Raw genomic sequence first — 12804 nt, 5'->3', positions numbered from 1 at the left:
ATTCTAGAACTAAATCCAAAACTTGGCTCATGTGTACCAAGCAGAAATCACGAGAATCTCCACATGTGCTGGCCATATATTCTATATTAGAATCGCAACCCTAGGACCCAGCAATAAAATGTGAAGAAGCAGAGAGGATCCCTGAAGCCAAGGGGCCAAAACCAAAATAGGGACTCTCATTTGAGGAAAAAAAACACATGAGCAACTCAGAGCTATGAAGGGCACCAGGCTGTAACGACAGGAACTCAGAGGACCCAAACAAAGACAGAACTATTTGGTTGAATTCCTAGACATGTTGCTCTGTAGGTCGAAAGGAACTTACCTCCTAGATGTGCATGTAGGCCAGTCTTGCCCTTTTCCAGGTTGACTGAGGAGGCAGTGTTTCTTCCCCAAGACCCATCCAGAAGTAGAGCCAACACAACTCAGGATCCCTGTGTACTAGTCCAGTGGGAATAATGAGCAAAGCTGGGCCAGAGCCAAGTCTGCTGTTTACAAGTTGTATTACTTTGGACGTAGGACTTAAAGCTTTCTGAAGTTTAATTTGCTAAGCTATAAAATGGTTGTAGTAATATCACTACATAAGTGTGACTGGTACATAAAAGGTCCTTCTTCTATACCTCATTGCATCTTGTCAAGCCCAAGTTTGTCAGGCCAGGTTTGTCACCCATATATCTAAGATTACCTCCTAACTTAGTAACTTGGCTTCTTGTGTCAACCAAGATAAGAATGGCCCATATTTGATGGCTGGAACACTGCTCGTAACTGTGAGTAACATATAGGGCTCCCTCCTACTGGGAAGAACACACTCAACTTCCAAACTAAAATTTGACAGGCCTCTTATGGGCCATGCCAACACTTTGAAAATAAAACTCTTGAAGTTGCAGCAGAAACATATTTTTACATGATAGGACGAAACCATCTGGAACTTACTGCTTACATGGACTGAAAGAGCTGTATCAACAATAGGGTTGTTATAAACTCAGGCTCCACACTGTCTCCTAAAGGGATTAGACAGGTCTCATAATGTGTTCTAGACAGAAAAAGTGACCCAAACAGGGGCTGAATCCTTAGCTGTCATTAGTATTTTCCCATGTCAACACTGGGGTTTGAGAAGACAGAAGGAATTGACTTACTTTATATACTTGTCTGATCCTTTAGTACTTAATGAAAACTAGAATGTTTTATTTCACCCCTATGGGAAAATAGCTAAAACAGGCAGTTTGTTCCTGAAATAAAATATCAGCAATCAAAATACTCTCAAGGTCCCTTAGAAAGCAGAACATCACAGGCTTATTACAAAGTAGGTGCCCCAAGCTTCTAGGTGCTGTTAACATTGTTTTATTTCCTTTATACAAAAAGTAGAAATGACAGAAAAAACACCCTTGACAGAAAACAATACCACTGACCTGGTCTCATTGAGCAGCTGAGCCCTCAATGAGAGCAACTGCCCATTACCAAACTGCCCATTTTACTAGGAAAGGAAAGTTCAGTCAACATTAGCAAACACTCATGCAACTGATGAAAGACAAGATGGTGCCAGTGGCTTGGTGGATGTACCAATCCAATCTTAAAAAACATACATTGGCCCAATCATGCTTTTAAATGGCATCTCTTTAGAAACAAGTTATATATACAAATATCACCCCAAAATGTGTATTATATAGTCTACCACTATAAATTTAAGGCATCCTGATATTGTTCTTCTGCTGGTGAGGCATTGTTCTCATGATTCTATTTCCACAGTGGATAGTCCAGAAATTTCCAATGGTGTCCAAAGGGCAGCAATGAGAGAGAAGAAAAAAGTGATTTACAAGAAGAGTTCTTTTGACTCTGGCTCAGCATTGTGCTTTATGCTGTAGGATTTCTTCATTTTTCTATTGATGTCATTATGCCTAAGCAGAAGAAAAACCATAAAGGTCAGAATTAGATAAAACTATGGTCAAGTTACAAGACAACACCACTAAACAACTTACCAAAAATGGAAATTATCCTCATACAAACCACACTGAAGAATACTTTATTCTACTAGGCAAATTATTCTCTTTTCATATAAACCACTCTTTAAACAATAAAAACTACAGTCATGTAATAACACACACTTAGCAAACACTTTTTAATTTGGTTCTGGAAGTTATTTCTCAATCATGCTGACTGGAATCCAGGCAAGATTCTAGTCAAGTGAATTTTATAAAATTCCTGTCAAAGTCATGTCAAATCAGATAGTAAGTATAGTAATGCTGGTTGAGTGGAAATGAGATGTTTATATTTTACTGACACGGATTCATTGGTGACCTCTTTAATGTCCAATAAGCTTGAGTCCTAATTATTCAAAGAAGCTGCTTATTTGGTGGTGTGATTATTGCTGGAAGACAATAAGTAGGAAAGTCTAGGGGAAAAAGAAAAAAAAAACTAAGAAAAAGTAATGCCGTTCTCCACCCCACCCCACCCCACCCCCCATATTTGATACCTAGTAAGCCTATGGAAAGAAGCACAAGCTTAAGCCTTGGAACAGTCATGTTTTGTAAGTGAATTTCCTTCTAGGTGGACGCATTTGTTCACATTCTGGGTATACAAATCTTCAGAGAGGAGTCACCTTCTGAAGGTGGGTGAGCCTACATATTAATAAATTCCTTCTTTTTGCTACATTAGACACAAACAAAGTATTTCCAGTAATGCTACTTGCTAACATGAGGACATATTTGGATGGGGAGCTTCAAGTGGAGTGTTATGGCCTCAAAATCATGCTTGCTTGCAAAGACGGTGTAGACTATTTTCAGTGTTCCAGGAAGTATTTGATCCTCATCAACACCTGAAAGTTCTAATTCTTACTTTATTTATTCCTCTGAAAAGAACTTTATTAATTCTTTAAAAAGATTTTACTTTTAAGTAATCTCTACACCCAACGTGGGGCTCGAGCTTATAACCCTGAGATCAAGAGTTGCAAGCTTTACTGACCAAGCCAGCCAAGTGCCCCTGAGTAGAACTTTAGAGATTGTCTATGGGCAAGAAAGGGAAGAAAGGGAAAGAAAAACCTGATTGGTAAAAAGATGCTCTAAGGACTTCCAATTAAACATGGTGGATTAAATACACACATTCATCACTCCATTCTCACAAAACAACACTAAAAGGAAAGTAAAGAAATAAGAAAGGAATAAACCTAAACAAATAAGGGAAGTGAGAGGGGATGATAATATACAAAATACCAACACTATTTCAGAAACAGGAAGGTAGAAGGGCTTGTGGAGCTGATTCAACAGAGCAGAAGATGCAGAAATCTAAGCCCATGGGCAGGGAACCCAGCAAACTGCAAGATGCAGAAACCAAAAGCACCATGTATTTCTGGAAGTGACAGTGGGTGCTGAATGGTGCTAAAAATGGGAAGATTATTGGAAAAAAAAATTTTAAGATTTTATTTATTTATTTGACACAGAGAGAGAGATCACAAGGAGGCAGAGTACAGAGAGAGAGGGAGAAGCAGGTTCCCCACTGAGCAGAGAGCCGGACGTGGGGCTCGATTCCAGGACCCTGAGATCATGACCTGAGCTGAAGGCAGAGGCTTAACCCACTGAACCACCCAGGCACCCCAGATTATTAGAAAAATTTTTGGAAGTAGCAATTCAGATCCCAGATTATCTCTCTGACCCAGTGTAGCTGGGTGACTGTCTCTTTCCCACTGTGAAAAAGACTGGAGGTTACAATTTGCAAGGCGCGAACCAGAGAGAATTCAGCTAAAGGGGGAAGAACCCATGAGATTAAATGAAAGTCTCCCTAAGTGAGAATATGATTCTCAACCCATCTCCTATTAGTCTGACTCATGAATTCTTGGCACTCAGGTTATGGGCACCAGCAGGAGACTGGAGTTTCCTTAACTTGAGAAATGAACTGGCCAAGAGAAAAGACTTACAAATACTAGTAGGGACTTTCCCAACAGAAGAGCCTAGTCCTCACCAGTTCATGTGAAGCAACACTGACCAGTCAACAAGCCTCGCCCATTAAGTCAGAACTTCCATTCAGCTTTAGTGAATATAAATGAGTCAGAGATCATCAGATATTTGAGGAAAGTGCTACTATGAAAGACAGAACCAAAATAAACAGAAATGGAAGTCAAAGTGACTAGAGATGACATACAGAGCCAATGAGAGCTTTAAACATCTTTAACAAGGAAAGAAAAACTGGGAAAATGTCTGTAATTCATACTATACAGGGTTAGTCTTCCTAATATGTAATATAGAAAGAGCTGCTATAAGTCAAAAGAAGGCCGGAATCTCAATAAAATGAAGCATTAAAAATAGTACATTCATACAGTGAAATAATACCAATGTAAATACCTTTTACTGCAAATACTTACTGCAATACCTTTTACTGCAAAAAGGAGAAAAAGAAAAAAAAATATACATTTATATTTGTCTGTAAAATTCACATGTATAATGCTACAATAAGGAAACAAAGAGAAAACCAACAAGGTACTTTTAGAAATTAACACCATTATAGCAAAAATAAAAAATCAGAAGGTTGGAAGGTACAAGTCAGTTCTTTCCTAAAAGAACTAAAAAAGCAAAAGTTCTTTACTAAAAGAACTACAAAAGACAAAAGTATGGATAAAGATAGAAAACTAGTTAGCAAATCTGAGGATGGATTCAGTGTGCCCAACATTACAATAGTACTATTTCCAGAAAGAGTGAACAGAGAAATTGCAATGGACAAAAATTTCAAAGAAATTGTACAAAAACGTTTCCCAGAACTGAAACATATAGGTTTCCAGACTGAAAAAGCCTGCTGCATGCCCACATGTCAGGAGTGTTAATGACATCATGACAAAATACTGGGGATAAAGAGAAAATCACAATAGCTTCCAAGGGATTTGCAATTTGAGAGGAATGGAGCTTCGCAACAGGCACATTGGAAGCAAGAGGAAAATGAAATGTGTTAGAGATTCTGAGGAAAAGTGTTTCCTACCTAGAATTCTATACCCAGCCAAATACATCTAACCCAGTATCAGGGCAAATTGAAGATGTTTTCAGACAGGCATTTAGCACCCATTCACCTACCAAAGATGGGAAGATGTGTTTACCAAAACATGAGCATAAACCCAAAATGGGAAAAGACAGATTCAGGAAACAGGGTTCTACACAGGAGAGAAGCAGAAGCAATTCCCAGAATAATGTATGGGGGGGAAACAACAGGAAGACAGCTGTGCAGCACTGCTAGATCACAGCAGTCCAGACTGGGGCAGGAGGACAGAGGTTGTCTCCACCAAAAGACAAAATGAGAGACACCTAATTTGCCTGAATGTGCTAAAGGGAGGTTTCTGTCTCCCACAAAGTATTTAGAAAGGAATTGTAACCTGAGAAGTCAAAATTATTTTCTGCCCCCAAAATGTAAAGTTATAATTAGAAAGGAAACACATTATGGCATACTCCTTGGACCTACTGTGATTAATATTTATACAGCCATACTAATAAACAACACCCAAAGAGAGATACAACTGTATTATTAATGGTGGGAAGAGGAGGGATGGGTGTGTGTGTGTGTGTTTGGGGGTAGGGGACAGTGTTAGGTGCTAAAATAGAGCTAGATAAGTTTGGTTCTTTGTGGAGAATATAGATTCTTTGAATCCTGGCTCCATAATTTGTTATCATCATTACTATACAAGCTTGGGTAAGATCATAATCTCTCTGTGCCTTGGCTTCCAATCTGCAAAATTTGATAATAGTACCTAACATACTAGGTCATTATGAAGGTTAAAACAGTTATGATGCATGTGGTACCTGGAATATTCTTTCATACCTGTAACTGCTTTATAAGTGTGAGCTATCATTTTATACTATAGAAGTACAGTAGAATGAACAGAGAGATTATCTAAAGTTAAATATCTGAATAAGCATGTGACTTAACTAGGCAGAATACTAGAAAATACATGTGAAAGAAAGCCAAGTGATTGATTCAGAGGAGTGGAATTACAGAACAGAGTAGGTTGGGCAGAGGAGAGCAAATTTTTGTTAGAACGCTAGCATTACTGTCTCTCTTTCTCTCTCTATGAAAAAAAAAAAATATATATATATATATGAACCTATAGCAGTTCAACAAAAAAGGAAATGAAAAATAATAAAAGTTAAAAAGAAGGGTTAGGTTGTAATTTAAGGATGATCTCATCATTTAGACACTAACAGTATTTCTGCTTTAATAGAAGGGGTGTTGTGGTCAAGAACATTAAAAAATAACACTTTCTGCAGGACACAACCCAGCATGATAAGAGTCGAGTGTGTATTTGAGGCATTTATTTGAATAATATCAGGATAATTCAAGCCTCCCCGAATCCTTCAATTTCCTTCCTAGTCCTGAATTACCACTATTCAAAGGAACAGAATTGTTTGGGTAATTTTGGCATGAATTATTCAGATAATTAGCTGTTCCTTGATTTCATTTTTGGATATGAAATCACATTCTCAGTGACCAAAATTGGGAAGAAGAAAAGGCTTAAATTTAAATAACAGTTTTCCAAGTAATCTAACTTGCTGATTCATCTAGGCACGGATTCCACATTTCCACAGCCCATCATGACCAGATAGCAATTTACTTAGAGGATTAGTCTAAAAAGGTCCACGGGCATGCATTACTCTTCCTCTGATACCCAAAACAGGGAGACTTTGTTACTTTTGTGATCTCCTTCAGAACCATACTGAGAGCAAATCTCTAAATCCCATCTACTAAAAATGGGATTCCGGCTCAAAGAATAAACAACTTGCCCTCCAAGTACCCACACGAAAAACTCACTGTAGGCAGGTGGGCCTGTAATCGAAGAGCCTAGATTTTAGATAGAGGACACCATCTTTTCTTGGGATGACAGGCTCAGTCCTTTTTATTTTGTTTCTGCTTTTACCTCTTCTTTCTTTCCTCTCTCCACTCTCTTTCTCACCAAATATTTATGAAGTCTCTAGCATGGGCCAGGCACCAAGCTGGACACTGGGGTTACAAATGGGGGTTGTAGGGAGGCTGTCAAGGGTCCCCACCCGCATGAAGCTCCTATGCGTTTCCTGGAGTTTACTGTGTTTTAACTGTATAGTCTTTTAATTCTCCCTGGATTCTGATCTCTTTTAGGAAGGCAGCATATCTCATGCTGCCACAACGAAATGCCTGGCTTAGAGGGAAAGATGGTGGTGCCGTTGAGTGCACTGGCAAACCAGGGATGTGGCATTCGGGAAGGTAATGTATCTGCTCGATTCTCAGCATGGGAAGGAAAATCCCACATGACTGTGATTGGAGCAGGGATGCTTGGTGAAGGTACTGGAAGTTGTCTGGGTAAAGTCTCTAGCTGGTACTTTCAACCTCAAATGAATTGCTGATTTTTGGAAACTCCAGCCTTCCTCTGAGCTTATAGACAGGAACTGCTCTTTTAATGTTCGGAGACACCCCCGTGGTAGCAGAGATGGTGTCTATAGGACACTAACAGGACGATTTCCTCTGTGACATTTCATGGTTCACACCAGGACCGTGGAGGGGAGGGAGGAAAAGAGGATGGAGGTGGGAGAAGGGAGTCATTTGTTCTTCAATTCTGTGATTGCATTCAAACCAGGATTCCCATGCTGAAAGAACGTATTTCTGGGGGGATGGTTTTGGTTTGGAAGGAAGGTCTTCTCTCTGGACCCTCCTACTTCTCGTTCCTGGCTGTTGCACATGTTCATTTCCTGCCTTCCAAGGGCGGTGCTTGAAGACTAAACCTGGGATCTCAGTTGCAATAGCTTTTTCTGTGTCTCAGCTCCTCATATTTGGAGACTAAACTGTAATTGTCTTTCTGTGGCAGAATATGCTTTCTCCTTTTCCCGGTGCATATACGGCATGTATGAAGAGAAACTCCATTTGTGAATCAGGTTCTGGTCAACCTTGGGAACTCTGGTGGCTGTTATAAAGGGTTTGCGAAGTTGTGCTGAGACTTTGGGAGGGTCTGATCATTTTAACTATCCCCCACAACATGAGTATTTCCCTCCAAACACAAGATTTTGCTGTGCAACAGCCAAGGGTAATGCAAAACCATGGCCCATGCAAAGGAGAACCTGCTCTTGGGGAAATGTTCAAGACTGGGTTTTCCTCTCTCCTCTAAGTCATAGGGACAAAGCTCTAGTACAAAATATGGGTTTTTTCCTGTGAAACTAATATGAACCCTAAGGAGGCAGAGGTGAGGGTGGGAGGGATAAGAGTTGTACAGGGAACACACAGAAGCTGGGGACACATGGGGCGAAGGGAGGGGAAGGAGACCAAGTGGGTTCTAGGGGGTTCGGGAGTAGAGGAAGTTCACCTCAGGGAACTGGTATCAGTTCCTGCTGATGGGCTGGCTCTAGGCCCCAGAGCTAGTATTTTAAAAATGAATATCCACTTCAGATCAAGGCTTAGAAGTCGAAACTATAATTTTTGAGCAATAATGTCGTTGTCTGTAATCACTAAATTCCCTTTTTGTATTAGCCCTTGAACCAACTTTTCTAAACTGTTACATTGGGAAGACTCTGTCTGCTCCCGGGGAGGTCTCTCTAGAACTAAGTCCTCGAGGTATCACACAGCCATGACCAAGAAATTATAGACGCATCCTTTCAAGAATACTTAAAAAGCATATGAATTAAAAATAGATACTTTAAGCTAAAAAAATTAAAGACAAGATTAGAATGTGGTTATTTTCTTATATCCAGAGAAATGACGGCAAGGATGCCTTTGTTCAGCAAGATCAGGGGCTAGTTTTTTTGGTGCCAACTGGATTTTCCCATCATGAGTCTGGAAATGCTCATCAGTGGGGCTGAAGGCACTCACTGTACTTGGGAGACAGCTCTCAGCCAGGGCCTCATCTCTACTTTTCCAATGATTTCCCTGTCTTTGCTCACTATTTTTGTTTAGCATGGTATCCTGACAGTAAGGACATAATGTGTGTGTATGCAAGCACTTGCATCCATGTGTGTGTTGGAGGGGGTGGGCACCCTCAACTCTGACCTCCTACCGGGCCTCACAGATGACCACCGCCACACCTCACACCATGTCAAGCCAAATATAGGACTCTTGTTGAGGGGTTATTGAACAACCTTGACATCTACGCAAAATATCGGATACCGGAGCTCTTGGCTCTGGATGGATCATTTCCCAGGTGGCTGATTCCTTGGCAGTAAAACCCACACGCATGGTGTTTATCACTTCCTGTTTTCTGAAGCAGTCTGCGCTGGTGTTGTCAGGAGGACGAGGGTCTCAGGCCACAGTGGCACTGTGGTCACAGAGCATGTGGCTAGGAGTCGCCAGGGGGCTGATGTCCTCTGCCTCTTGGTAGCTGGATGCAAAGCTCATGCCACATGTCACAGGTCTCACTTAGACTTAAACTCTGGGAAATGAATGTCTTATTGGCGTTTTAAGACAAGTAATTGCAAACATCCCCTTGGGGTTGTGATAACTCAAAACCAACTTGTCCTTGATAGGAAAAAGTAAAGATAAATCTGTTTGTTATAAATACAGTCATCATCGTCTATGGAAACACTCTGGGAAAGCTGTCCAGAGTAATGGAGTTGGATCTAATTTTAAAGGGCATTGAAAAGAAATTTAGATTCTGGGCTATCAAGCTGTGACCAATTTAGGAAAATAAATAGCAAACAGAACCCCCACCCAGAGGTGATGTTCTTTCAAATGTGTTTATTGCTCATATCTTTCCCTTACCAGGAAAAATAAACATTACTTAGGAACTAAAATGTGACTCCAACGTATGCCTGCAACTAGGTGCTGGGGCCCCACTCTTTCTCCTGTGGTCATAGAGATAGGGCCATTTGATAGCATTAATTTTTGGAACCAACTCCAACCCAACAACTGCCATTGGTTTCCACAGTTATATAAGCCTGGGGAATCTCTGTTACCCGAGAGGAGATGTTTAGCCTTCAAGGAAATTCTTGGGCCAGAATTTGAAGGCATCACTGAGGGAGGAACATGTGGGTTCCTTTCTACATTGTATCTTTCTGTGGGACGTTCCTTCAGTGGGTCCCGTGGACAATATGAAGCAAGTACTACAGTCAGTTAGGTGTTTTTCATGCCCATGATCTCATGCTAGTGTTAATTTCTCAGAGGAATATTCATTTCCACTATAGCTATCCACCCTTATTTTGTCTAAAGAGTGAACTTGGCCCCATTCTCTCTGCCTCTGTGTCATTTATGAGGGAATTCGAGAAACCTCCCCTCTCCAGTGTGAGCCAACAAGAGACTTTTTCTGTGGAACACACGCTAAACAGGAACCATGATAAAGTAGAGGTTAATTTATAAAGGAGGGAGGGGAAGGGGCCAGGATGCTTATTTAAATACACTGAATATTTTTATTTTCGGGTTTCTGCTTATCGCTGAACTCAAACTCTGTTAATATGAAAATCCAGTGACTCTGAGGCTCAAAACTGAGCCTTTAGAAGGATTGTTCCCTAAACTGAGTAGGAAAGGTTTAACCTAGAGTTAGATAGCTCCGTAGCCCCAAAGCCTCACTTGGTGCTCTGACTTTTGTAATTCTATTACAGAAGGTCGTTCAGCTTTGTTCCAGGGCTTATAAAAAGGATGAAATATTTCGGGCAGGACAATCTACCATGATACTAACTGTCTTGTTTCTAGGTATTGTAGGAACCTTCGAGAGATGACAGATGTTCTCCTTCTCCCTCCCAAGAGTTTGTCAAGTCTTTGTGCTGCCTTTCCTGAGGGTATTGCTGGTGATTTCTGTTTAAGGACAAGAGCGGAATCTTCCAGGTACCAGAAGACACACCTGACCTCACCTGGGACTAAGAAGGGCATGGGGGTGGGGAAGTGGGTTGAGAGGAACAGAAGGTGACTAATACCAATGTCTGGGAAGGAAATGGACATTTTTTTTTTCTTTCTATTTCCTTCCTACCCCAAGCCCTGGGTTCACAAAACTGGTTGAGATTCCCTGCCCCAGGGTGGCTGGAAGCAGCCCAAACTCAGGCACTATGTGAGCCTGACTCAAGCTGAATGTTGGTGACCAGTAAATACCTAAGCTCCAAGATGCTTCCTTCAATGTACTGAATTAATGAGTCCCCTAGGGGCACTCCCAGAAATGCCCGAGATTTACCTCTCCTTTGGGCTGACCAGAGACCTGGAGCAGATTAAACTTGATTTAAGGGGTCAAAAACAACAACAACAAAAAGAGTGACATTTCTTGTGCCTTAGTATTCTGAACTAAAATTTATAAATTTATACTTACAATACATACACTCTGATTTGGATGTGTTTGTCATTCTATAGAAACAGATGCACATTCATAAAAACGCTGCAGAGGATTTTGGAAGGGTGCTGCAAGGCGTTCCGGGTTTTTCTTTTAATCATATTAAAGCAAGATTGAATGATTTAAAAGTGACAACCTCCCTTAACATGAATTTAGGGGTTTCTTCTGACAGAAGCCAGTCACCCTGTGCACCAAGTGCAGGAAGTTGCCTTCCACGACTCTCCTGTCACTGCTCCTGTTTCCTGCTTTGTCTGGGAGTGGGAGTTGGGCACATTCCCTGGGAGGTGGGGGGGAAGGGAGGAAAGAAAGTCCCGATGCAGAAGGACTTTGCCCAGAGAAGCGCCCAAGCCCCCGGGGACCTTTGAAGATGACTCTTTTCTGTATACAGTCCATGCATTTTGAAGCGTAAATATTTTGTTTGGGAAAGCCCCGTGGTTTGTCTGGTGGGCACACCCAGACGGGCTAACGGCAGGGCACGGGGGTTCTGAGCGTTAAGCGAGAGCAGTTTCAGAATGGCAGGGCCTTGCTTCTCCTAAGCACGGTGATGAAAGGAGCTTTCAGTCTAGCATCAGCAATGAAATAAAACCTCAGCCCTCCTTCACAGCTCCGATTCTGATCAGAGATCAACTCCGTCCACCCGAGACGGGAAATTTAATTTCTATACTTACTGGGTACTTGACTCCACTAAAACAAAGACTGAAAGCCAAAGTCAACCGGGAGACTCAGCATGTTTGTAAGGTGAGTAGCTTCCTCTGCCCTCTGCGGCTGGAATGAAACCCCGCCACAATCGGGCCCTTGGTCCCTTTCTAAAGCCCCATTATAAGACTGGCTGCTTCTGTTGGGGGTTTGTGTTGCGGGGGAAGGGATCATTTTCTTTGTCAGTATCAGTTCCTGCTAAGGGTGCTCAGGGACCGTGGTTTCAAAGGTCACGCTGCTGGAAGCCAAGGCATGGCCCCAGTGCGCGAGGGACCCGCGAGCTAGCACCACGTACCGTGCGCGGTTACACTGAGGCTCTTCCGTCAGCGTGTTAGAAGAAAGGGTGATGCAGCTGCCGTACATCTCCTGGAGAGGTGCAATTAAACATCATCTGAAACATGCAACAGAGCTCGGCACATGCACGTGTCTCAAACAACAGGAGGCATGCAGGAGGCAGATTAGTGGACAGAAGCTTTGTTCACACGTTCAGGAGCGCAGGGAGCTGCTGAGGTCATCCGTTCCCTCCCGGTGACAGAACCCATTAAGTGACTTGGGAAAGTCTAATGTGAGCAAGGTAAGGCTGGCCACGTGAAACCCAAAGGGGCTAGGGATTGGGGCACGTGGGGCGGTGGGTGGGGGGGTACTTTTCTAGCTGAAATGCATACAACACGGAAGTCCCTTACGACAGACAATTCACGTTGGAATTCAATGTGTAGTTAAAACGGGCGTTCAATTAATGAGAGTGATATTAACAGAAACTCGATTTCGGAATTGCAAAAAGAATCTGGACAGGTCTTAAACCTCAGCGTCATGGAGTTTCTCCTTATGGCTCATAATCAATTATGCCAGTTGGGACTCTCTAGATTGGAGGGATA

At 41.9% G+C, this 12804-nt stretch overlaps 1 protein-coding gene across 6 annotated transcripts in view; it reads right to left on the bottom strand.

Moving 5' to 3' along the window:
* Window positions 1-1460: 1460 nt before the first annotated feature.
* SNCAIP (synuclein alpha interacting protein) overlaps window positions 1461-12804 on the bottom strand; it is a 155601-nt gene continuing 144257 nt past the window's right edge. For 4 of the 6 annotated variants that reach the window (XM_032844261.1, XM_032844268.1, XM_032844292.1 and 1 more), the window contains 2 exons: window positions 12225-12295; window positions 1461-1892 (listed from right to left, as the gene is read on the bottom strand). In XM_032844261.1, the coding sequence (XP_032700152.1) occupies window positions 1808-1892; window positions 12225-12295 (156 nt within the window). In that variant the 3' untranslated portion in view covers window positions 1461-1807. Of the gene's footprint in view, window positions 1893-12224; window positions 12321-12804 lie in introns of all 6 variants that reach the window. The other 2 variants (XM_032844272.1, XM_032844282.1) reach the window with 2 other exon arrangements.

This window comes from Lontra canadensis, unplaced genomic scaffold (genome assembly GCF_010015895.1).
Source record: "Lontra canadensis isolate GAN:19392208 unplaced genomic scaffold, GSC_riverotter_1.0 scaffold4, whole genome shotgun sequence".
NCBI lineage: Eukaryota > Metazoa > Chordata > Mammalia > Carnivora > Mustelidae > Lontra > Lontra canadensis.
This window is presented reverse-complemented; position numbering and strand designations above follow the sequence as displayed.